The sequence below is a fragment of the Erythrolamprus reginae genome, chromosome Z, assembly GCF_031021105.1.
Source record: "Erythrolamprus reginae isolate rEryReg1 chromosome Z, rEryReg1.hap1, whole genome shotgun sequence".
Lineage (NCBI taxonomy): Eukaryota > Metazoa > Chordata > Lepidosauria > Squamata > Dipsadidae > Erythrolamprus > Erythrolamprus reginae.
The window spans coordinates 29,316,065-29,342,891 of record NC_091963.1 but is presented as its reverse complement, the minus strand read 5'-3'; the positions used below and the strand labels follow the sequence as shown (position 1 = coordinate 29,342,891).

Genomic DNA, 26,827 nt, shown 5'->3' with positions numbered 1-26,827 from the left:
GCCTCGATCTGTCCGCGCCTGGTCTCGGGGACAAGAGGAAACCATGGCGTCCAACGAAGAGGACAGCGGCGCCGGCAACGGGTCGGTGGAAGAGAAAGAGAATGGGAAGAAGGTGCTTCGGCCTCGGAATTCGGTGACCACAGCTTGGCTGATCTTCTATAACATCACCATGACGGCCGGGTGAGCGGGGGTGTTGCAGGTGGAGCGGCAGTGGGTCGGAAACGCGACTTTTCCTTCTCACCGTCCCAGGTCGAAAGGCTTCCCTTGAACTACCGACGGGATTGTACCTGCTGGGCACGGTGGCGACGGGGAGATCGGGGGCGACATTGGCGGGCAGTGCGCGGCGACTGGGGGGATAAGCCCTGGCTTGCTTTGCATTGCCTAATACGGTGCAGACTTCCAGCAAGACGAGCACGTCATCCCTCGAGCCCGCCGGAGAGGTTAAGTATAGCCCGAGCCCGGAATGCCGGCCGGGGGTTGTGGAAGGGGGCAGACTGCTTCCCTCGGCATAATTTATTGCGGTGGCCGCCGAAGACAAGAGCGTGTTCAGTTGCCGCTCGGTCCCCTCCCACTGACTTGAGCCGGCTTCCTTCAATAGCACCTGGCCCGGCCAGATGGCGAGGTAACTCGAGCTTTAGGTAGATCAGGGAGCATTTTAACCCCAAATCTCCGGAGTGACAAGAGTGGCCCTGTGGGAACCTACTTAAAGGAAGACTTTCTAACATTGGGACAAAGTTATAACTTTGCTTTCAGCTTAGTTTGTTGTGTTGCTGTAGCTGGGTTTAAAAGGAAACATGCCTTTACAAAATAGTTCTACTAATACCATACTTTCTTTGATCATCACATATTGAATAAAACCATAATTAGCTAAATGCTGATCTGATTTGGACTTTGAAACTCTTCTTGAATGTTCAGTTAAGAGATACTCCTTCTCCTATAATCGATATAAATGACAATAGAATGTTTTTCCAAAAGGAATGCATGCTGCTTTTATCAACTCTGCTTTCTCCTGAGCATATTTTTGACTAATTCAAATTATTAAAAAGAGTGAAAAAGAATTCCATTCCTCCCCCCGCCCCATTTTTTTTTCTTTTTGCATGCTTCGTGTTCCTCAAAGATGTCAAGCCAAAAACCAAGAATGGAAGTGGTCATGATTCTTCCAAGGTCTTTGTTTGACGTATATAAGCAAATTCTTGCCAACTGAAGACTCCCGAGGACCCACCTGCAGCAGTGATGGGTTGCTACCATTTCGCCCCAGTTCAGTGAAGTAATATTGGCGGTGGCGGGAGGCTCCGCCCACCCGCCTGAACCTAAGGGATGATCTGCGCATGTGCAGAAGGTTCTACGCATGCGTAGAAGCTCTGCACGCAAGTTAAGCACATGAGCGTACATTCAAAGTTACAAACCAGTAGCGAAGGTAAGTGAAACCACTACTGATCTTCAGGATATTCTATACCCCTTTATTAGAGAGAGGGCTGTCTTTTCTCTCTGTAGTTCTGGACTGAGTTGCCTCTTACTTTTCTGGAATGCATCCTCTTCCTCCTGGGAGTCCATCCCTTATTACAATCCATCACAAACATTAGTGAATCCAACCTTTGTGATTTATGATTCTGTTCCTATGTAGCTACATCTATACGTTTAACCCCTAAATTGCATCTATGAGATCACTAGGAATCTGGCTTAATTAATTCATTTTATTTTATGTATGTATCTATATATGTATGTCTTTATCATTTTTAGAAATAACTTGAGGCAGAAAACATATCCAAACATCTTCTTCCTCCTATTTTCCTCAAAATAGCAATCCTGTGAGATGATTGAGCTGAGAGAAAGTAACTGGTCCATGATAAGCTTTGATGGCTAAGACAGGATATGAACTTATGGGCTTCTACTTTCTAGCCTGATGCTTTTACCTCTATATCAAACTGATTCACAGAAGATGTGTCTTTCCACTATGTATAAATTGTTTATATTTGCTATTTATAAGCAGTCAGATATTCTTATTCAGAAAACAGTTGTTAAAATAATCCATAACTTGGTGCCTTGTAGAACCTTACTAAATTGGACATGTTATGAAGAGCTTCTATTCCTGAATAATAAAATATGTTTAAAAAGTTATATCCAGACCTCACTACCTAGAAGGGGGGCTTAAGATTCGTTTTATTTATTTACTCATTTATTCATCCTGGAGAAGGTCTAGATGTGACGCCTGTGTAATTGTTACTTGATAGCACATGGTCAACCATAACCAATCCAAATCATGTTTTTAAATTATTTATTAAATTTTTACAAGGTTTATGAAAGCTTTTTAAAACAGAGCTTGAAAAAAATTTGGAATGAGATAACAGAAAAGTTTTCTTCCTTCTACTGTATAACAATAATCACAAATAATATTTCACTAACAAAAGCAGAATTTAGCTTCTTCCTGCCTTTGCTAGGGAGAACAGTCTTTTGAACTACAGTGTTCCCTCGATTTTCGCGGGTTCGAACTTCGCGAATAGCCTATACCACGGTTTTTCAAAAAATATTAATTAAAAAATACTTCACGTTTTTTTTCCTATACCACGGTTTTTCCCACCTGATAATGTCATATGTCATCGCCAAACTAATAATTTTTGCAAATAAATAACAAAAAAAATAATTATTGTTAATAAATAATTATGTTTATAAATATTCAATGGTGAGTACCAGTAATAATGGTGAGTAAATGGTTGTTAAGGGAATGGGAAATGGTAATTTATGGGGTTAAAGTGTTAAGGGGAAAATGGTGTATTTACTTCCGCATCTCTACTTTGCGGAAATTCAACTTTCGCGGGCGGTCTCGGAACGCATCCCCCTTGGAAATCGAGGGAACACTGTATTCCTACCACCATCTCTTTGACTAGGAAAATTGGTTTGAAAAGACTTGTGCTTATAAGTTTTTGCTTGTGTATCTTCCTTCATTTTGCTGCATAGTAGATACATTCCAGAATTTTGGAATCATAATTGAATGCTTTGTGTAGAAAATAAACGACTTCCTAATTTGTTGCGTATTAATGCACAGGACCCAATTTATCTTAATAGAATAATTTGCTCCAGAAATTTGCATGTTGGCTTCCATTACATTTTTGTAATGTGCCGTTAGAATCCAGCTGTTTTGTACAGCTGTTGACTGTTGAAAAACATAGAAATCACTCTTATTACTAGTGTTACCAAATATACTCTTGTTTCGGTTTCTTCATGCTTTATGGATTTTGCATCACTCTAAATTACCAGAAATTAGTGATACAAAATGTGTAAATAAAATAAATAAAATAAATTCAGTTGGACCATGAGATTAGAGAAAGGAATAATCTGAAATATTGTTTTCTTGCTACAAACTAAACTTGATCTCCATTCTTTCTAGTACTTTTGAATTTCTAACTGTATAAACACACTTTCACTTAGTTATAAATACAAAACACAGGAATGACAGTGCCTAAGAGATAATGACTTATACATAACTTTTATGGAATAACATGAAAATAGTTTAGCTATTCATTATTCCATTAAGGATATTGTTTTTTCTATTTAGGTGGCTTGTACTGGCTATTACCATGGCCCGGTTCTATATGGACAAAGGAACATACAAAGGCTTATATAAAAGCATTCAAAAGACACTTAAATTTTTCCAGACTTTTGCTTTGCTTGAGGTAAGTTTTTAGTAAATATATCTTATTCGAAAGGAGGATGTGAATTTGGACAAAAAATAGTTAGCCTAAACTAATTGTTGCCAGAGGCTGTTGTGCCATTAGTGAGCTCAGAAGGTACAGTGGTACCTCTACCTACGAAAGCCTCTATTTACAAACTTTTTAAGATAAGAACCAGGTGTTCAAGATTTTTTTGCCTCTTCTTAAAAACCATTTTCCACTTACAAACCAAGCTTCCAAAACTGTAACCGGAACAGACAGGGAGAAGCCTCCGTGGGGCCTCTCTAGGAATCTCCTGCGAGGAAACAGGGCCTCCACCCTCCTTGTAGTTTCCGCAATTGCACACATTATTTGCTTTTACATTGATTCATATGGGAAAATTGCTGCTTCTTACAAACTTTTCTACTTAAGAACCTGGTCATGGAACGAATTAAATTCGTAAGTAGAGGTACCACTGTAGTTATGGATATATTTTGAGTTGTCAACTGTAGTTTTCAGAATGTCCTTTGCACATTGTTCCTTAACACCTTATTAAATGTTCAATTATTTAAAAAAAAGGAGCTGGATTCAGAGTTGATAGTTAATTTTCCAGAATGCCTCTTTGAGATTCTGGTTTTCAGACCAAGACCTTTTTTTTTTTTTAAATGAAAGCCCCAGAAATTGCTAGAAGTCACTGGAGATGGATTAGATGAATTGATGCTTTCAGATAATAGCTGTATTCACATATCACTGATAAAATACATGCAACTATGATAGTTATTTTGTGAGATGTCACAATCAAATTACTATAATTCCAAGACATCCACATGAAAATGCTATGAGAACATTTCAGCTTACAGGCTTTAATGCTGCAAATTTGAAAGTAACTCTGTGTGCTCATTTAGAACTTCTTCAGGTGATGCAATGTAGTCTAAATTAATTCAGTTAGCAAATGGGTAGTTCTCAGCTAATGACTGTAATTGAGCCTGAAATTATGGTTGTAAACTGTGACTGTGTTCAGTTTTACAATCTTTTTTGTGGTGGTCATTAAGTAAACTATTAGAGTTTGTTGCATAAATGAAAACCTGAAGCACACACAGATAACTGATTCAGCTGGATTCATTAACTTCTTTATAAACATAATAATATTGGTATACTTAAAGTCTGCGGAGAGGGACAGCATACAAATCCAATTAATAATAATAATAATAATAATAATAATAATAATAATAATAATAATAATAATAATAATAATAAAAATACCAATGTAGATTCTTCTTAAGCAGTTACAGGCAGCAGAGAACAGTTAGTTTCATTTAAGAGTTCAAAGTGGACTGAGCCACACCCTACCTTCTAGTTTCAGTTTTGACTTTCTGCACAGACTCATATGTGTTTAGCTCTCATTGGCTGACTTAGTTGCTATCCCTATTCATTGGCTGACCTTGTTACCATTGGTTGTCCCAGTTCATGAATAGCTTAACACTCCTCGCTTCATAACCGGAAGAGACATAAATTCAATCAATTTAATATCCTTTCCACAATGCACTCCACTCAATGGCTTGGTCATTATATCTACCAAATTGTCCTCTGAAAAACAATGAAGCAAGCTAATTAATTTAAATTTTATGGCTTCCCTGATATTACAATATTACAATAATGTCTGCATGCTTGCTTCTATTCTTTACTTTGTCCTCTGTTCCAATTTGATGCAGGCAGCATTATCTTCATACACCGTTATAGCTTCATTATTTATTTATTTGTTTGTTCGTTCGTTTATTTAATTGGATTTGTATGCCGCCCCTCTCCGAGGACTCGAGGCGGCTCATAGCATATACAAGAAAGAATAATAAGTAATCCAATAAATAATACATGTAAAAACAAAGTTAAAAATTCTAATTTAAAAAACTTCCATTAACCATTCATCAGACTAAATCAGACTAAAAGCATTCATTGGTCAGGGGAAAGATCTAGAAACCCCAGGCCTGGTGGCAAAGATGAGTTTTTAAGCTATTTCGGAGGGCAAGGAGGGTGGTGGCAATGCGAATCTCCGGGGGGAGCTGATTCCAGAGGGTCAGGCACCCCACAGAGAAGGCCCTTCCCCTAGGTTCCGCCAGTTAGGTCCCACAGAGTTGGCCTTCTCCGGGTCCCGTCAACTAAACAATGTTGTCTGGCGGGACCCAGGGGAAGAGCCTTCTCTGTGGAACCAGCTCCCCCCGGAGATTAGGATTGCCCCCACCCTCCTTGCCTTTTGCAAACTCCTTAAAGCCCACCTCTGCCATCAGGCATGGGGGAACTGATATATCCCCCCCCCCAAGCTTATATAGTTTTAAGTATGGTATGCTTGTGTGTATGTTTTTAAAATAATGGGTTTTTTGATATTTTTTAAATATTAGATTTGTTCATTGTACACTGTTTTACTATTGTTGTGAGCTGCCCCAAGTTTGCGGAGTGGGGCGGCATACAAATATTATTATTATTATTATTATTATTATTATTATTATTATTATTATTAATAATAATAATAATAACAACAACAACAACTGCGTATGTGGCACGCTGGGCGCAGTACCAAAGGATCTCAGCGGACATTTGAAAACCATTGGAATTGACAAAATCTCCATCTGTCAATTGCAAAAGGCCGCTTTACTGGGATCGGCAAACATAATTTGCCGCTACATCACGCAGTCCTAGGTGCTTGGGAAGTCCCCGACTGGTGATGAAATATGAAATCCAGCATAGTGATCTCGTTTGCTTTGTTGTACAGTGATCTCTCGATTAGCGCGGGGGTTACGTTCCAAGACCTCCCGCGCTAACCGATTTCCGCGTTATACTGGATGCGGAAGTAAAACCACCATCTGCGCATGTGCACCATTTTTTTTCATGGCCGCACATGCGCAGATGGTGGAGTTTGCGTGTGGGCGGCGGGGAAGACCAAGGGAAGATTCCTTCAGCCGCCCAACAGCTGATCTGCTCCGCAGCGCGGAAGCAGCGAGGAGCCGAAGATGGGGTAAAGGCAAAGGGGAAACCCCATCTTCGGCTCCTCGCTGCTGCCGCGCTGCGGAGCGGATCAGGTGTTGGGCGGCTGAAGGAACCTTCCCTTGGTCTTCCCGCCAGATCGCTGACGGAATGCTGAGCCTCCCGTTCTCCCCCACCTCGCCCCTTCCGGTTTCGGCGGTTTCGCAGCGCTGGCTGTCAACTTTGCTTTTTAGCACTGGGGAGGCAAGTCAGCTCCTGCCCAGTTTTAAAAAGAAAAGTTGACAGCCAGCGATTGTTCCGCTGCCGCCAGCATGGCCTGGCTGGCAGCGGAAGATGTAACCTTCGCAACCTCGGAGAGCTTCCTGGGCATGAAAGCTCACGAAAACCAGGAAGCTCTCTGAGGTTGCGAAGGAGCCCACGATCACTCGGCTGCAAGCGGGAGGAAGGCAAATCCCACGGGGCTGGGCTCGGTTATCCCCTCGGCTCCCCTCCTACCAGCCCCGCCGCGGAACGCTCCATTCTGTTCCCTGCCGGCCCGATTGAGCGGCCCGCGGTCTCCATTCAGGGAACAGAATGGAGCCTTCCGCGGCGGGGCTGGTAGGAGGGGAGCCGGGGGGATAACCGAGCCCAGCCCCGTGGGATTCGCCTTCCTCCCGCTTGCAGCCGAGTGATCGTGGGCTCCTTCGCAACCTCAGAGAGCTTCCTGGTTTTCGTGAGCTTTCATGCCCAGGAAGCTCTCCGAGGTTGCAAAGGAGCCCAGGATCACTCGGCTGCCGGCGGCAGGAAAACGAATGTCACGGGGCTGGGCTCGTCTCCCCCCCCCATAGCAGCCCCGCCGCGGAACGCTCCATTCTGTTCCCTGCCGGCCCGATTGAGCGGCCGGCGGTCTCCATTCAGGGAACAGAATGGAGCCTTCCGCGGCGGGGCTGGGGGAGCTGAGCCCAGCCCCGTGACATTCGCTTTCCTGCCACCCGCAGCCGAGTGATCCTGGGCTCCTTCGCAACCTCGGAGAGCTTCCTGGGCATGAAAGCTCACGAAAACCAGGAAGCTCTCTGAGGTTGCGAAGGAGCCCACGATCACTCGGCTGCGGGTGGCAGGAAAGCGAATGTCACGGGGCTGGGCTCGGCTCCCCCAGCCCCGCCGCGGAAGGCTCCATTCTGTTCCCTGCCGGCCCGATTGAGCGGCCGGCGGTCTCCATTCAGGGAACAGAATGGAGCCTTCCGCGGCGGGGCTGGGGGAGCCCAGCCCAGCCCCGTGACATTCGCTTTCCTGCCACCCGCAGCCGAGTGATCCTGGGCTCCTTCGCAACCTCGGAGAGCTTCCTGGGCATGAAAGCTCACGAAAACCAGGAAGCTCTCTGAGGTTGCGAAGGAGCCCACGATCACTCGGCTGCGGGTGGCAGGAAAGCGAATATCACGGGGCTGGGCTCGGCTCCCCCAGCCCCGCCGCGGAAGGCTCCATTCTGTTCCCTGCCGGCCCGATTGAGCGGCCGGCGGTCTAAATTAAAAAAAAATTATTTTTTAATATATTTTTTTTAAATAATATTTTTTGAAAAACCGCGTTGCAGCGTTTCGCGCTAATCGAGAACGCGCAAGTCGAGGGACCACTGTACTGACATAATAATAATAATAATAATAATAATAATAATAATAATAATATGACCTGCTCAGACCAGAATCCTCCATCAGTAAGTCTTTTATCGTTTTTAAAACTCCATTCTGCCTCTCAACTACACCATTCTCAGCTGCTGTGTACAGATTGTGCATCTCTGTTTTATTCTCAGCTGTTCCAATCATTGTTGAAAACTTGTAGACATGAATTGTGAACCTCTGTCAGTTTGCAGCTGACATACCTGTTGCTTATACTTTCTTTCTATGAAGTTTACCCATTGCTTAAACTTTTGTAGCACCTCTATTTTACTCTTTAGTAAATAGTAGAACCCACACCTGCTGTAGTAATCTACAATGACCAGTGCATATTGGATGGATTCATCCCCACCAACGGATGAATCTGCCGTACTGTTGGGCAGCTGATAGCAGATCCCATTAGAGAGGAGACCGACCTGGTGATGCACCAGCAGCCTGTGCAGCTGGTACCCAAGTCAGACAGTGAGGAGAGGCTGGCAAGGACTTAGTGCCAGAAGCAGAGCGTCAGGGCTTTCGGAGTGTCCTGCACCCCTTGGCAGTGATGAGGAAGAAGAGGCTTCTTCTCTTCTTAATGCAAGAGCATTCAGAGTTGCCAAGAGGCAGGAGTGGTTACTTTTCGGAAGACTTTCCACTTGGCTAATTGGCCACTTCCCTAGTCTACTTAAGGACAGCAGAAGCAGTTGAAAGGCTGCAGGAAACAATATGTTAGAATAGTGTGTCTGTTGTGAGTATCTCATATCTAAGAAACTCTCTACTCTGCTTTCCTACCTTGGCTTGCTTATCGATAAAGATTTCTAGACATTTTGCCAAGCCTTGGAAACTTTGTGAGATAACAAGAAGTAGTTGCTCCGATTTAAAATTCTTTTGAACTTACGCCAGCTGCAAATGAAAATTAATTAGCAGCTGAGTTTTTTGTAAGAAAAGGTTGCTTTAAGATTTGTGTGTATGTGTCTCCATTCATAAGCCAGTTATTAGTAATGGTTTATTGATTAAATTAAGTTAATCTAACCTATGTGTTTATTATGTTCATAACTGGGGCAGAACACTTACATCCCTTTAATTTTAATCCTGCAAACTGTTCCATCGTTTGCAAAATTCTGCAGCTGGCAGTTCTGTGCAAGAGATTAACACATGAATCATGCTGTGCAACATTTCCAAATTTTTGTGCATTCTTATAGCCTGGGAGCTATTAATGCTAACATCTGTCACAGCTGAATTATGATTGATTGGTACGAATGTTTGTTTTGATTAGATTGTGCAGTGGGTTTATAAAGGGCTTTTATCGTTTTTAACATTTAATATTTGACTTTTTTCACTAACGTATTGTATTTTTATATTCTTGTAAGCACCCTGAGTCCCATGGGATTGGGCAGCATAGAAGTCAAATGAAATAAATAAAATAAATAAATATTGAATCTTTTGTCTCTGTAACAGATAAAGACTATCCTCATTTATGCCCTATGCACATACATTCCCATTTCTCTTTATGAGACACTTCCCATTTACAAATGTGGTCTCAAATCCTTGCTTGTCTAAACAAGAGACTTAGCAAATTATGCTCCATTTCAGGCACACATAATACATCTTTAAACCTTGATTCCAGATTTGGAATTTATACACTGCCTCTTCCAAGACCTTAGCCTTCTGGCCATTTGCCAAGGCTACTGCATCTATAGCAGCTGGATCCAATCTTGTAAAACAATTTATTATTATTATTATTATTATTATTATTATTATTATTATTATTATTATTATTATTTATTATTTAGAATTGTTAACAATTGTTTGACTTGCACCATTGTCTATTAAACATTTGTCTCTGCTATTGCAATAACCAATTTTTGCAATAGCAATGTTTCTATCAGTGGACTGTCCTCTTTGTAAAAAAAATTCTTTTTTGCAAACAGCTTTTTCTCTACAAACAGTCCTTTTTTAAATGTGAAGTTTCATCACAAACTAAGTAATGCTTATGTTGCTGGGCTGTAATCTGATATCTTCTGCTGCTTTTTCCCCACTGCTCTTTCTCTGCTCCTTGGGCTCCCACTGCAGGAATTTTTCCTTGTGGCTCTTTCTATAATGGCGTTTGTTCTCCTGTGCAGTCAAACATGCCTTTAAAACTTCCAAACACAATTCTTGCTCTGGTTTGCTTTCAAACACTGCAGAAACAATGTCCCATATTTCATAAAGGCTGTTTAATACTAACAACATCTTTTGGGACTCAGAAATATTTATTCCACGCTGTTCCAATTCTACAGAGCAATAAATATATTTCCTGGTTGCAGATAGGCTCTGTACAATTTTCTTAATAATTGCACAATGCAGACACACTCACATGCACAGTTCCTAATTTCACCCATACTTCATTTGCAATCTTTAAATTAGCTACAGTGATAAACTCTTCATCTTCTAAATTTAAGATGATACAAGCCATTGCTTTATAATGTTCCTTCTGCCCTGCAGCTGCTAAAGCTCTGTACAGTTGATTAATACCCATATCCCACAGCTCCTTAGCCTTCAGGAAATATTCCATCTTTGCACCCAAATTATATAGTTCTTCTGTCCCAATCTGGGCACAGAGCTTTCCTTAAATTCAATAGCAGACATCCTGCAAACTTTGTCTCTGCGTTATTCTCTTGAAAACACAGGCAGTCTTCATAGCTTAATTACAATGCAGTTTTCTGTTGTGGAATTTGTTGCATAAATTAAAACCAGAAGCACACTAACTGATTTGGCTGGATTCATTAATTTCTTTATAAACATAGTAATACAGTAATACCTCATGATACGAACTTAATTGGTGCAAGGAGGAGGTTCGTAAGACGAAAGGTTCATAAGACGAAACATTGTTTCCCATAGGAAACAATGTAAAGTCAATTAATCCGTGCAACAAAAAAAAAACCCCGCAAAAAAACGCTGCCGCCCGGCTGTCACCTTTTAAAACAGCGGGGGGGGGGGCCTTCCCAGCAGCCTCCTGAACCCCAACGCCAAACCCGAACTTCCGGGTTCGGGTTGGGAGGCTGCTGAGAAGCCCCCCGGCTGTTTTAAAAGGTGACAGCCGGGCGGCGGGGCTTCTCAGCGAAAGTTCGGGTTTGGGAGGCTGCTTTGAGGAGGCGGGGAAGCCTCTTGCAGCAGCTGCCACAGCCGCCGGCTTCCCCGCCGCTCGCCCGCCGAGGATGCTGACCTGCTGCCTCGTGGGGAAGCCGGGCAAGAGCGATCTTCTGCTGGTCATGGGCGAGCGGCGGGGAGTCGCCCATGGCCGGCAGAAGATCGCTCTTGCCTGGCTTTCCCGCAAGGCAGCAGGTCAGCAAGAGTGATCTTCTGCCGGCCATGGGCGACTCCCCGCCGCTCGCCCATGGCCGGCAGAAGATCGCTCTTGCCCGGCTTCCCCGCGAGGCTTCCCCCCTCCTCGCCCGCCACCCAGAATGCTGACCTTATGCCTCACGGGGAAGCCGGGCAAGAGCGATCTTCTGCCGGCCATGGGCGAGCGGCGGGGAGTCACCCATGGCCGGCAGAAGATCGCTCTTGCCCGGCTTCCCCGCGAGGCAGCAGGTCAGCAAGAGCGATCTTCTGCCGGCCATGGGCGACTCCCCGCCGCTCGCCCATGGCCGGCAGAAGATCGCTCTTGCCCGGCTTCCCCGCGAGGCTTCCCCCCTCCTCGCCCGCCGCCCAGAATGCTGACCTGATGCCTCGCGGGTCAGCAAGAGCGATCTTCTGCCGGCCATGGGTGACTCCCCACCGCTCGCATTGGGGTAGGGGGGCTGTCAGGACACCCCCCACCCCAGCACTTTGCATCCCGCCGGCTAAGAGCAATCGGGCAGCAGCTTCTGCCGGACACGGGCAATGAGCAGAGCAGAGAAGCGGGGAGAATCAGGAGGCTCCTTTGGCGGCTGGAGGCTGCTTGGCTTTGTGTTTTTGGCTGGGGGAGGAGGCAGTAGGACCTTCCTAACTCCCTCCCCCCAGCCAAAACCCCAAAGCCTGTTTGCTGCCACACGATTTAGCCAGGACAGGAGCGAAGTGACGTGGAGGAATGGGGAGCTGAAACCAGGCGGTTTCAGCTTTCCATCCCTTCACGTCACTTCGCCGCTAAATCTTGCTATCTCTTTCTCTCTGTCTCACTTGCTATCTCTCTCTCTCTCTTTCTTTCTCTCTCTCTCTCTCTTGCTATCTCTTTCTTTCTCTCTCTCTCTCTCTGTCTCTCTTGCTATCTCTTTCTTTCTCTCTCTTGCTATCTCTTTCTCTCTCTCTCTCTTGCTATCTCTCTCTCTCTGTCTCTCTTTCTCTCTTGCTATCTCTTTCTCTCTCTTTGTCTCTCTTGCTATCCCTCTTTCTTTCTCTCTCTTTCTCTCTCGTTACACCATGCCGGCAACAGCGGCATCAGGCAGTAGCCAGGGGTGGCGGCAGAGCGATTGACTGTGAGTGGAAACCCTGACAGCGGCAGCTGGACGTGCTGCTGGACACCGTATATACTGGTGCTGCACTGGGCATGGGCATGGGGCTGACACCTCCAGCCCAGCCAGTGAGCCAGTGCCAGCCCCGCAGCGCCAGCATGTACAGCGTCCAGCAGCACGTCCAACCGCCACTGTCAGTGCCTCCACCTTGGAGCTCCCTCTCACTGCCACCATCCCCTGGTGACTGCCTGGGGCCGCTGCAGCGGCAGCCTCCCGTTCCCGCTGCCAGTGCCCCACCGCCGAGCCCCCAAGGACAATTGTTGCCGCCTCCGCTGGGAATCTCCAGCTGAGCAGGGCACTGCCGGTGCCTCCGCCCTGGAGCTCTTGCTTGCTGCCGCCATCCCCCGATGACTGCCCGGGGCTGCTGCAACCGGCAGCCTCCCATTCCCGCTGCCAGTGCCCTCCCGCCGGGCCCCAAGGGACATTTATTGCCACCCCCACCAGGGAAGCTCCAGCTGGGCGCAAAGAATAAAGCTCAGCTTCCGGTCTTGGAAGCTTCGCTTCGCGGCACACCTGACCATGTCTCGCGGCACACCAGTGTGCCATGGCACACTGGTTGAAAAACACTGCTCTATGAAACTGAGTTTGACACCCCTGCTCTAAAGCCTCTTTGAATGTAAAGAAATCACATATAACAATCTCCTGTAACCTGCATATAAAGCTCGGTTTCCACAATTTTCCAGTTTTCAAGGGTGGATATTACTTTAAGTCATGAATAAGAAACATGGCCATCCAAATTCTTCGGAATTCCTCCCATCAGCTACAACCAGCATGACCATTGGTGAGAATTAGTGGGATATGTTAGAAGTATTCATTCACTCTATGTATCTTGTGGCCATAAAATTTCTCCAATCTTACTATTTTTAATTAAGATTTATTTTCATTCCTTTTTCAAGATATTAGACTTCATAATTTTACAGGTCACAGGATTGGTTAATTAGATATTGAATTCTAGTGCCATATAATTATTTGGGTTTTTTATTTCAACTTGTAATCATACTCCCCCCCCCCCAGGCATTAGCGATAATAGAGAAAACAGATACACAATAATAAATGTCATGGCTGTAAAAAAAATGAGTGGGAAGGAGAAACAATGAATTAAGTGTCATTTATAGACAAATAAATGGATAATTCACCTCTTCCATTTGTATTATAATTACCTAATTTGAGTAATTAACTTCAAATCAGAAGGATGATTCAAGGCTGGTCAAAAACGCCATAACCAGTAATCTGTAATCTAAATTGGATGCATTTTGATTGAAATAAGAAAAGAAGGACAGCCTGCTATTATATCACCTTTCATTATTGCTATTGTTTTTAAATGAATATACCTAAAGTGAATATTCTTTCTTGCCAGAACCCTACTCTTAAATTGGCAAGTGAACATAGTTCTCCAGTAGTTTTTCCATGGTTATTGTATAGCTTGTATTATCCACATTAAAACTCATTCTTTATACAAAATCCATGTACAAATTAAATTTGTTATTTCCATGTAAGAAAAGTATCTCTGAAAAAAATACAGCTAAGCAGAGATTTTACAGCCATAAGTCAATTGTGAATACTCACGTTCCAATTCCTTCTGTCTACCCCTCCTTTCAATTTTACAGATAATCCACTGTGCGGTTGGTGAGTCTCTTTTCAGTTCCTCAGTTAACTAAGCCCTCTCTTTATTGGACAACGGTGACCTATTTCTCTTTTTAAGGAGTAGTGCACACTTCCGTGCTTGTGACGGGGGTCCAAGTGAGTTCCAGAATCTTCATGGTGTGGTTTGTTACACATAGTATAAAGCAGGTAAGCAGCCAAGTGAACATTGCATCGTTGCTCGGTCCACAATTTCCTGGTATCATTCAGAGATGCATTGAAAAATTTAAAATATAAGTTGTTCTGTCGGGCTCTCTGGTAGACTCCTCCCAAAAATTCACAGGTACAAATTTCAGACACACACACGTTTGAAAATTCAAAACAATGTTCTTTATAACGAAAATTCACTTAAACCAAGCCCTCTTTTGGTATAGCAAAGAGCACTCGTCTCCAAACAAACTGGTAATTTGTACAGGTCCCTTATCAGTTCTGTGATACTTAGCTTGCAGCTGTGAGGCAATTCACAGTCCTTCTTCTTTCACAAAGTGAAACACACTTTGCTCTGGTTTAGTTTCAAAGCGGGGAAAAATCAGCACACAAAAAGTCAAAGTCATTAAAGCAGTCACGAAACACAACGATCAGATAATCCTCCACAATGGCCAAACCCACAGGCTGCTATTTATAGCAGCCTCACTAATTACTACAGCCCCACCCAACTACAGGTGGCCTCATTTTCTTTGATAATAATCTCTCAGTTGTTGTTGCCTATGCATCGCTCTCCTCATGCGTGGCTGTATCATTAACTCTTGTTCCGAATCCAAGGAGGAGCTAGATAATTGATCTCCTTCTGAGCTGTCTGCCACACTCTCCTCCTCCCTGTCACTCATGTCTTCATGGTCAGAGGAGCCTTCATCAGCAGATTCCACTGGGAGCAAAACAGGCCTGCAGCATGTGGATGTCTCCCCCACATCCACAGTCCTTGGGGCAGGAGCTGGGCCAGAGCTAACCACAGCATAAGTTAGCATACATCCATTGTCAGTGGTCTTAAGAAAGACTGAAATGCCCAGATCTATAAGGCAAAATAAGAAAGTCCTAATGTGGGTGAAGAGGTTGTAAAGGCCATTCAGGCTTTTATGTTTTGCCATTCCAATAGTAAAGTATTTATTAAAATAATTCTGGAAAAGTACCCATTCTTGCATGCATATTATAGTAAAGTGTTCCAATATGTTTTATGTTTCGCCATTCCAATAGTAAAGTATTTATTAAAATAATTCTGAAAAAGTACCCATTCTTGCATGCATATTGTAAACTAATTGGATAAATAAATTTTGGTTTGAGGAGAAATGTGCAGTTTTATGCAGGTGAAGTTTTGGATATGCGTCCTAAGAACAATCATTATCTATTAAATAGTGTGCCTGTGCTTTAGACTTGCTGAAAAATAAACAGAAGAATGGAACCTATTGTCCCATTAATTTCAATTGCATTTAACAGTTTGTAGCTTCCTGGTGATTATTTATAGTTATTAATCCAGCCAGTAAATGTTTCAAATCAAGAATGTAATTGTCCTCAGTTGAAGAAGTTCTCTTTAGAAAAACATGGAAATGCCAATCTTAAAAGCATTCGCTGGAAGATCATTTCTTATTGCACAAAAGGAGGTGGGAGTCTGGTTAACTATATATTCATGACTGCTTTATACCATTTTTGTTGGATGGGGTGCAGCATTATTATAATAAGGTAAACGGTGTTTTATGCTACTTCATAGCCGGTCCGATCAATTGTTGCATTTAGGAATTTTTACTAAATTGATTGTGTTTACTATTTGAATGGATCTTAGATTGTAGACATTTTGCTCACATAAAGCTGGTTTGTTTTTGTATACCCCTATGCACTTTGAAACAGTTGGATCTCTCACCAGCAGATGGCACTTAGTGATTTCCTTATGTGGGAATGTAAGTAGGAATGGCCTCTTCCCACTGATTAAAAGTCATATGTGGGATTTTTTCTCTCTTCCTTTGGTACTTGAAACTTTATTTTTTATTAGACTAGATCAAGGCTGTCAAACTCCAGACCAATGGGCTGGATGCGTCATGAGCAGCCCATGCCAAAATTAACAAAGGGAGGGGAGTTGTGATAATGTCATGTGACGACAATGTGAGTTTGACACCCCTGGACTAGATAATTAAACACGGTTTATATCTAAATAATAATAATAATAATAATAATAATAATAATAATAATAATAATTTATTAGATTTGTATGCCGCCCCTCTCCGAAGACTCGGGGCGGCTCACAACAAATGATAAAAAACAATATATACAGGCACAAATCTAATATTAAGAAAAAACTAAAAACCCTATCATAATTAAAAACCAAACAGCACATACATACCAAACATAAATTATAATAAGCCTGGCGGTATAAGTGGGTCTTAAGTAGTTTACGGAAGACAAGGAGGGTGGGAGCAGTTCTAATCTCCGGGGTGAGTTGATTCCAGAGGGCCGGGGCCGCCACAGAGAAGGCTCTTCCCCTGGGGCCCGCCAGACGACATTGTTTAGTCGACGGGACCCGGAGAAGGCCAACTCTGTGGGACCTTATCGGCCGCTGGGATTCGTGCGGTAGCAGGCGGTTCCCTAGGTATTGTGGTCCAATGCCATGTAGGGCTTTAAAGGTCATGACCAACACTTTGAATTGTGACCGGAAACTGATCGGCAGCCAATGCAGGCCACGGAGTGTTGTAGATACGTGGGCGAATCTGGGAAGCCCCACGATGGCTCTCGCGGCTGCGTTCTGCACGATCTGGAGTTTCCGAACACTTTTCAAAGGTAGCCCCATGTAGAGAGCATTACAGTAATCGACCCTCGAGGTGATAAGGGCATGAGTGACTGTGAGCAATGACTCCCTGTCCAAGTAGGGCCGCAACTGGTGCACCTTTTTCAGCATCAATAGAAGGTATCACTTAGTTTCTAAGATATTGATCATATTAGGTTTATATTTCTCAGAAAGAAAAATGTAAAAAAACACAGGAGAATACTAGAGTCAATATAGTGTGGGGGACAAGCTAGTTCTCAACTTACAACCATAATTGAGCCCCAGATTTCCATTGCTAAGCAAGGCAGTTGTTAAGTGAGTTTTGCCACAGTTATTAAGTGAATCACTGTGGTTATTAAATAAATCATGCGGTTATTAAGCAAAACTGGCTTTCCCTGTTGACATTGCTTGTTGGAAGCTGGCTGGGAAGGTTGTTATAAATGGTGATAATGTGACTCCGGTATAGTGAAATTGTTATATGCCAGTTGCCAAGTGTCTACATTTTCATCATGAGACCATAGAGATGCTGTAACAGTCATAAATGTGAAAAGTGTTCCTAAGTCCCTTCTGCTGTTGTAACTTCAGATGGTCACTTAATGAATGGCTATTTGTAAAAGGCTTATTTGTAAGAGGCTATCTAACCAGGAAGAAAAGGTTTAAAAATAACTGTAGAATGATAATGTTAGCAACAACAAAAAGGCTATGAATCTTTATGATTTATAATGCATACATTAAATTATACTATGCCATATACAAAACTTCAGGTTTCAAAAGAGCCTTGAAAACCTAAATGTGTAGTAATCTAACACTTGATTTTCTATAGCAATAAACCAGGACACACACATTAAAAATATTACTTTACTGTGTTATTATTAAACACAAATAGTAAATTATGTATGGGTACAATGGTATTTATACAGTGTTGACTAGAGATCATTAACAGATTATTCAGATAACTTTAAAGATAGAGAAAAAAGGTTTAATGTATTTTCTAAAATGTTAATATTGCTTAATATAAGCATAAGATTGCTTATATTTAATAACCAGAGGTGTGTTTAGCTTTGATAAACAACTAAAAAAATGTTTAAATTATTTTATATATAATAAATGTTTCTACCTTAATATGAAGGTCTTCACAGTATTGTTTATTCTTTTCTTCAAATTAGAAAGGAAGGGTTAAATTTGATTTCTATCTTATACCTTCTTCATGCTTTAACAAATGTGTATTATTTATAAACATTTAGTCCCCTCACTCCCAGAAACCACAGAGTAAATGCATGCTTGTACAGAAGTTAAAGAAAAACTATTCCTATTCCTTAAAGAAAAAAATTGAATGCATTTATTAATGACAAAATTGATATTCTTAAAATTAATATAGTCTTTGTATTGGTCATTGTAGTTGGAAGTATTTTTCTCTTAAAACACCAACAATTCTGAATTTTTATTTTATTTCTCAGATACCATTGGAATGTGTATTAGCCTTCGAGTAAGAAGATCTATTACAAAATTCTTCCTATTTTAATCAAAGGAAAATTACTTGTCTCTAATGATTCTCAGAAACTAATCAATAGATTTTATTTTGTAAATGTGAGCATTAATTTAATGCATCTTAGATGCTGATGTCATAAAATAATGGCTAGATCGATAGAAGCTCTTGAGACAGTGAAATGACTAAGGGCTTTTCTCTATCTGCTTTAGAACAGCGAAAAAAGTTTTTTATTGCAGCATTGTTAACATTTTATTTTGAAAAACATGTGCAAGAATGTTTAATTTGCTTTATCCTTTTATGGATCAAGGGTATTCTGCAAAATAATCCCTCAAAACCTGAACCAATACAACCTCTCTAAAATAATATTTTTTGTCAGTTATCTGAATAGGTTTACACCCCATTGTGATGGAATTCTAAAGAGGTTGCTTCTGAGAAACTACATATAGTAGCATTCTTTAACCTACTGCTCACCAGATGTGTAGGATTTCAATAATCAAAATTCTCCACCTAGCTTTGGCATTTTTGACTTGAGATTCTGAGTTTTGGAATTTCATTACATCTGGAGACCACCAGGATGGGGCTAGGTTTAAAATAAGGAAAATGTTACAGTACATATCATTTATTTGTTTCTACATCTTTTTCTGTTTAATAGTAAACCTACTCACCTAGACCAAAATATAGACAGCATCTACATTTGTCCTAAACTATACAGTAGTACCTCTAGATACGAGCTGCTCCACATGCAAGTATTTCAAGATACGAGCCACGAGGGGAGAGAAATTTCTGTTCCAGTCCCGAGCTCAAATTTGGGATATGAGCCGAGTGTCCACTAGGTGGCGCAAGAATCCTTGCTTTTGGTTATCTCGGAGGGGAAAAACAAAGTCTAAAGCAATTTGTTCCAGATACGAGTTGCTCGACATACAAGCTCCCTTCTGGAAGGAATTATGCTCATATCTAGGGGTACTACTATATTGCCTTTGGTGAATTATCTTGAGAGTTTGTTACAATTCTAACAATTCAAGGAAACGTTGACTCTTTATACTTCCACAGATCCAGAATGAGGAGAGTGTTATTCTTTTTCTGGTTGTTTGGACTGTGACTGAGATTACTCGATATTCCTTCTACACATTCAATATGCTCAACCATTTGCCATACTTCATAAAATGGGCCAGGTGGAGAATGCCTTGCAGTTTAGTTTCTCATTGTTCTGGGAATGCTTTTCATGCATGCCTAATCAGCAAGGGAGAAATTTGCTTTGAGAGTTTTCCATTTATGTCTATAAAGTGATTTGATGTGCTTGAAACATGCTACAAATTTTTAGAATTTGATGTATTTTGAAAGCAGAATTCTGTAATTTTTTGTTAACTTTCCCTTTGTTTATGCCATTAATATTCCTAAGGCATGCTTGTGTGTGTCTTTTGAAAAGACCAAATATTGAATTTATTTTAATTTCCTTATTACATTTTTATCACACATTTATACATTTTAATAAATATATCTTCCTGTTTTCCATACTACAACTATGTGATAATGTAGGCTGAGAGGAGAGTTAACTGGACCAAGGTCATCCAGCTGGTTTTCATCTTTAAGTGAGGACTAAAATTCCAGTCTTCTGGTCTAGTGATTAGGTCAACACCTCTGGTCTAGTGATTAGGTCAACACCTTAACCACTAGACCAGAGGTCTTCATACTTGGCAACTTTAAGACTTGTGGACTTCAACTCCCAGAACTCTCCAGACTTGTCGAAGTCCACAAGTCTTAAAGTTGCCAAGTTTGAGGACCTCTGCACTAGACCAGATTGGCTTTCTCAATTACAATATATACTGTATACGGTAAGTTTTGCATTTTACATAATGTTACTTCTTATAAAATTTGTAAGAAACTTTTTACTCTGCCATTTTGGGCCATTATTTTGCTGGAATTAAATGTAAAAGGGGGTAAATAGAAATATGGAAGATATGGTTTCTGGAAAAGCACATCATATTTAAAAAGTTAGAAAGCAATTTGTTAGAGAATTTAAAACTCAAATATTCTATTCATATTCAACATGACCTTTTCTCCCAGGTAATTTTTGAGGCTTTTTGAGGACCCCTCCCTCAGACAAGCATTGACAACCATCTGGATCCAGCCTCGTGTCACCTCCCTGCTGGTCAAGGTCAGCCAGGAGGGGCACAGGTCCAATAAACAGGTGGCAAGCTCACAGCTCCCATGGCCTTGTCCACTTCATCAGGTGCCACTTGGTCAAACTCCTCCCACACAACAGGACTAAGATGGGTCCCTGTCACCTCGACTGATTCATTGTCAATCAACATTGCATTCCATCCGGATTCCAAGTCCATCTGGATCTGAGGGATTTTATCTGCAAAAAACTCATTAAAACCCCCAGCGCTACTTTGCAAAGGTTCGTCACCCCCCACCCTCATATTAAGATGGGAGGGAGTAACCCTAAACATGGCAGCTGGGTGAGATTCCACTGATGTAATCAAGACGGAATGATACACGCATCTTGCCACCTTAATCACCACTAAATAAGTCTTAATGTAAGAACTTAAAGTTTGGTCAGATCCAGATTTACTGTCCCTCCAACGCTCCTCTAGACACCTCTTCTGGCATTTCACCCCCTTGAGTTCCTCAGTATACCGAGGAGATCTCTTGGGTCCACTGCCCAGAAAGGTCGTAAAGGTGCAATTTGGTCCAGAGTCCCTCCTGCGACCATATTCCAGACCGTTACCAGAGACTCCACTGAACTGTGTATAAACAAATCTGGTATTTCCCCACATATTGCTTTTTATCTCCATCCAGTAAAAGTGTTTTTCACTTTGGAGATACAATCATAATAGTATATTTTGCAAAGGCCTACACAATTAACATTTGGGGCTTTTTTTTTCTTCTAAAGGTAAATCAGATTTTTATTTTAAATAATATAAAATTAATTGAATTCCACGAAGAGCTTCCAAGCTGAATATAGAATTGAACTTTGGTTCCTTTACTAAGATAGGATCATTTTCCATCGAGCTGCACAATTTATTCAGTTAAATGTTAATATTGCTATACATCATTATAATACTACATAAATGGCAGTAAGTAGCAATAAATTACAAACAATACTAAGTAGGAATGCCAGTAAATTAGCATTTTAAATTTTTAAACATTTCAACGGAGCTAAAAGAAAGAAAAAGAACCTACCACTTAGCTGATTGTCCTCCACCCCCACAAATATCCTTTTTTGTAGAAATAATCATTATTTTGTTGGAAAGTTCCTTATGAGCATACATAATTTAAATCCTAAACATGATTTACAGGATTGCATGTATGTAAAGGCTAAAACAATTTTCATATTATTTTTCAGAAGTAGATAATACTGGAGTAGTTCATTAACAAACAAAAAAAGAGAAAATTAATTCAGGGTTTTTTTTGAAACTTAAGAAAATGCATAATGCCAATAATAGTCAAACACTGAGCTCTTCTGAATGTAAATCAGAAATTCTGCAAGTTGTCTGAATATTATATAACAAAGATAACTATAATTTAAAATAAACTGCAAAAATCCATATGACAATTAGATGACAGCCATTCTTTTGTGAAATGAAAATGATAGCCTTAATCTGAATTTTTCCACTTGACTTTTTCTAAGTGGGTGTTCAAAATTCAAAAGACATTTTGGTTCAGTGACTTCTTGGTTTGAATTCTCAAATTTTGGTTTGGTAATATTTTTTTTTTTGCATAGGCATGATTTTAACCTACATTTTATTGATTTGCAGCTGTTATAGTTAAAGTTGCATTAATTGGTTTCTCCTTCAAGGCACTTTTGGGCCTCTTGTTGATTCCCATTCATTCCATTCCAGTTGACTTATTTATTCTCTAAGTCTATTAAATCTTAATGAAGTTTTCAGGCTCGGGGGAAGCTGCTTTAAATCTTAACTATTTTCCTCATAGAATGCCTTTTGTGCAGTTTTTGTAACTGTCTCCTTGCTTTTTCCAGCATGAGTTGAAGAGAAGGTTTATTTTATGGAGACTACATTTGCATGCTGTATCTTGCATGAAAACTCTTCAAGTATTTTCATAACCTTTTGAAGGTTTTCAGTGTGTGACTTGACAACTAGTAAATAAGACAGTGCTTTTCAAAGCAGCCGGTCTTTCATTTTTTAAAATATTCATCCTATCACTTCACAAGTTTTCTACCTGACATAAAGATTCAGTAAAACATATAGATCTGAATTTATAAAGCTTATTTCTTATTTCTGATGGCCAGTATATTATTGTATGCTCTTCAGTGGGACGGAAACAGTGTTCCATGCGTTTCAATATACATTCATAACCACATAACTTTGGAACTGTCTTCAGATAACACTGGCTCCATTAAGAAATTGAGATGGGCACTACTCCCTAGAATCAGACACGATTGGATTCGGGAAATCTTTATTTTTGCCTTTCTTTATCTAGTTATATTTCATGTAGGTAGGGAGAATGAAAATGAAAGCCATAGCTGAAGTCATGTCTTTTTATGAGCATCCAATTTTTTTATTTATTTATTGGATTCCTAGGCTCATTAATACAGTAACTCTGGACAGTTTACAATGTAATAAAAGTTAAGTGCAAAAACAAAATAAAATAAAAGATGAAAATTAAAATTAAAAACCAACATGGAGGCAAGCTTGAGAGAAAGAATCTTTTCTATCTCATCAATCCCAGCGGAGTAAGACAGTTCCTTGCGTGCAAGCATGACACTTTCATTGATGACTTCCGGCTGATATTGTGGCGAGATCGGATGCAGGGTACGGCTCCTGAGTTCTCCCCATTGGAGAGCTCCAAAAGGCACAAAACCACCGTGTGAGGTTGGCGAAGCAAAGAGGGGCGCCATGAAGATCGCGGTGATTTGCAACTCTTCCACTTAATCCAGGGCCTTTTTCCCTCAGCCATGACAAAGAGAAGAGGCAGCCATTATGGCTGCTGAGAACCTGGGACAGCCAAGGCAATAAAGGAAGTGCAGGAGTGGTGTAGATGAACAGTGATTTGAACTGGGTGAGATTATTCCTTTTTACCTAGAATCTAACCCTAAAAGGGGAAAAAAATCCAGGACACTTTAGTTGATGATCGTAAGACCATTCCCCACTGACATCCCTAGGAGCAGGTTTTCAGGCAGGGTTTCAAAATAATATGGATACATGAAAAAAAAATACTCTTAATATTTAAAGCAATATTAAGAACACTACATTTTACTGGGTACAAATATATTTTTCACATCCTACACTGAACTTAGATAAATGCACGTAGACTTTCAACTGGTCTTTCCTCTGCTAGTTGTGCATTGCAAAGCAAAAGACAAGCAATTTATTTGTTGTTTCTTCCAGGTACACTTTTTTCATCATCCTATATCCAGTAGGGGTTGTTGGTGAGCTCTTAACAATATATGCAGCATTACCCTATGTGAAAAGATCAGGCATGTTTTCCGTGAGACTTCCCAACAAATATAATGTGTCTTTTGACTACTACTATTTTCTGCTCATTGTCATAGCCTCTTATATACCAAGTAAGTTTCAGTGAATATATTTATACAGAAATAATTGTTTTTGTTGTACAGAGCTACTTTTATACTAAGAATATTATACGTATTTGAAATTAACTACCACTTAATAATAAAACATAGGTCTTTAGTGAAATTCTGTCAGGCACCACAACTTCTTAGATGTGATATCTAGAATTAAAAAGGATTTTGATTAGCCTGTAAATTTTTTTTAGTGAGACAGAAATCATGAAGAGCTGCTCTTTACCTGACTGGGCAAAACTACACTAGATTGATCAATAGTATACAATATTTCAAATGTTCAAAATGTGCTGGATTTGGAAAACCTAGAATTTCTTCTCAGCATATCTTCACTATAAATCAGGAACATAAAGTTACTGTCTTCACAAATGCTTGATGTAATACAGTGTTCCCTCTATTTTCACGGATTTGAACTTTGCGAAAAGTCTATACCACGGTTTTTCAAAAATATTAATTAAAAAATACTTTGTGGTTTTTTCCCCCTATACCACAGTTTTTCCCACCCGATGACATCATATGTCATCACCAAACCTTCATCCACCTTTAATAATTTTTTTAAAATAAACTTTAATAAAGAAACATGGTGAGTAATAATCTAGATGGTTGCTAAGGGAATGGGAAATTGCAATTTAGGGATTTAAAGTGTTAAGAGATGGCTTGTGATACTTTTCATAGTCAAAAATAGTGTATTTACTTCCGCATCTCTACTTCACGGAAATTCAATTTTCGCGGGCGGTCTCGGAACGCATCCCCCGCGAAAATCGAGGGAACACTCTATACTGAAATACCTATCTAGTGAAATACTAGCCAATGTTATTCATTGAATTATTAATGAATATATTAATTCAAGACTATCATTTTTAAATAGTAATAAAACCTTATCAAATATACAATAAGCTAAAAACAATAATTGGACTTTCAGATTTGGATCATTCTAGCCAAGATTCAGTTCCATATTTCATCAATTCAGTGCACTAAAGTTTGACTGCACATTTTATTTTCAACATAATCTAATTTGTTTTATTTTTGGCTTTTTTTTAGTGTTTCCACAACTGTACTTTCATATGCTACGTCAAAGAAGGAAAGTGCTTCATGGAGAAGTGATTGTGGAAAAGGACGATTAAAACAAACTTTGTAATCATGGTTCTTTTTTTAGCATAACAATCAAATCCTTCATGTTACCAAGTCTGATCTGGAAATTATGGGACATAATAAAATCAACACAGATCATGACATTTTGTAACATACAGTATTCCCAAGGGCTTATATGAAATTTTAGTCTTATTTTTCAAGCTATTTAATATCCTTTCGGTCACACATTACTCAGAAGGTGAGTAAGATTGGAATTTGTTATTCAGAAATTCCCATTCATAATTTTAAATCATACTTGATTATTTAATTGAGATTATTGCACTAATTTGGCTAAGCTTTACTTAGGAAATGCAAGTCCTGATTGTGCTCACGAAATCTTTTTACCTGTCATTGAAGGCAGAGGCAGCTTTGAGTCAATTAGTGGTGGAACAAAACTCTGTTGTTTTCATGGCAATACTATGGAAACAGCTTACCAATGCCTTTTTGATGTTTTTATCTTCCAAGGCTGGGCTACAATCCACTGTTCATTGGTGATTATACATCCACATACTAACCAGGTATAAGTTTAGTTAACTTTAGAAACTGGCCAGATGATGCCACCTACTAAGCGGCATTTGAAAGTAGTTGGGAGTGACAACCTCTTTCTATGTTATAAGACAATGCTTAAGAAGGTCCCGAGAAATGAAAACAGATTTCTTTTCTTTGTTAACAACATTGCATTCATAAATTTTCATTTCATGCTTAGAGTTTTTAACAAATTTTAAACTTAACATTCATTAGAATTATTTGCATTGAATACAAATATTTTTTAAGGCATCACCCTGGAATAATTACAATAATGTAAATGAATAACATATTATAAATAGAAGATAAAATAAATAGAAATAAATAATTGAAATTAATCTTAAATATAGAATAATTTGTAACTAGAAGCCACTAACAAACAGATAAATGCAATATCTTGGAGAAGCCAAACCTGCTAAACTCCAGAATAATTTTTAAAAGGAACATCTAAGCACACAAATAATTTTTAAATAACTCAAAAAAATCATGTTTGTATTGTACAGTATTGTAATGTTGTATATAAAAATGTATGAAAATATTATCACCCACTAGTTATGAAATGAAAAACCATGATAAACTGTCAATTTTTGGAATAGCATGGTGATATTTAATTGTTCTTAATTATTTTAACCCTTCTGGTTAAACAGCAGTACAGAGGTTAAAGCTGCAGAGCAGGATTCAAAGAAACAAACAAAGGCTGGTTAAACTTTAGTTTCAATTTCAGAAAAATAACCTTGGAGCTCATGGGAGTGTGACTGTCACAGTTGTCTGCAACTCTTTTAAAGCAGCTATATCTTTCCCAAGATCTTGTTTCAGATAGGACCATATCTTGTCCCATCAGATGTGCATTTTAAAGAGCTGCAAGCAAATTCCTATTTCCATATGTCTCAGAATTTACTTTTCACAGTTATTTCCAAACAAAACACTGCCCTAACAATTAGTTCCAGGTGTTCATGGAGGGAGGAAAAAAACTTTATTTGGTCAAATTGATTAAAAATCTGATGGAATATAAAAATCAAACTTTTCCTCC

The 26,827-nt window shown here is 40.2% G+C and overlaps 1 protein-coding gene across 1 annotated transcript; it reads left to right on the top strand.

Moving 5' to 3' along the window:
* On the top strand, positions 1-26,084 carry HACD1 (3-hydroxyacyl-CoA dehydratase 1). Its single transcript, XM_070729519.1, has 7 exons — positions 1-180; positions 3,554-3,671; positions 14,325-14,343; positions 14,420-14,508; positions 19,647-19,768; positions 23,948-24,126; positions 25,183-26,084. The coding sequence occupies exons 1-7, from the start codon at positions 44-46 to the stop codon at positions 25,263-25,265; spliced, it is 747 nt and encodes a 248-aa protein (XP_070585620.1). The 5' UTR covers positions 1-43; the 3' UTR covers positions 25,266-26,084.
* The last annotated feature ends 743 nt before the right edge of the window (positions 26,085-26,827 follow it).

Excerpts from the sequence above, each read along its gene's own strand:
- HACD1 (XM_070729519.1), top strand. The coding sequence starts at position 44 with ATGGCGTCCAACGAAGAGGACAGCGGCGCCGGCAACGGGTCGGTGGAA. Across the intron at positions 14,509-19,646 it reads TTACACATAGTATAAAGCAG|ATCCAGAATGAGGAGAGTGT; the intron begins GTAAGCAGCCAA and ends ATACTTCCACAG. Across the intron at positions 24,127-25,182 it reads CATAGCCTCTTATATACCAA|TGTTTCCACAACTGTACTTT; the intron begins GTAAGTTTCAGT and ends GCTTTTTTTTAG.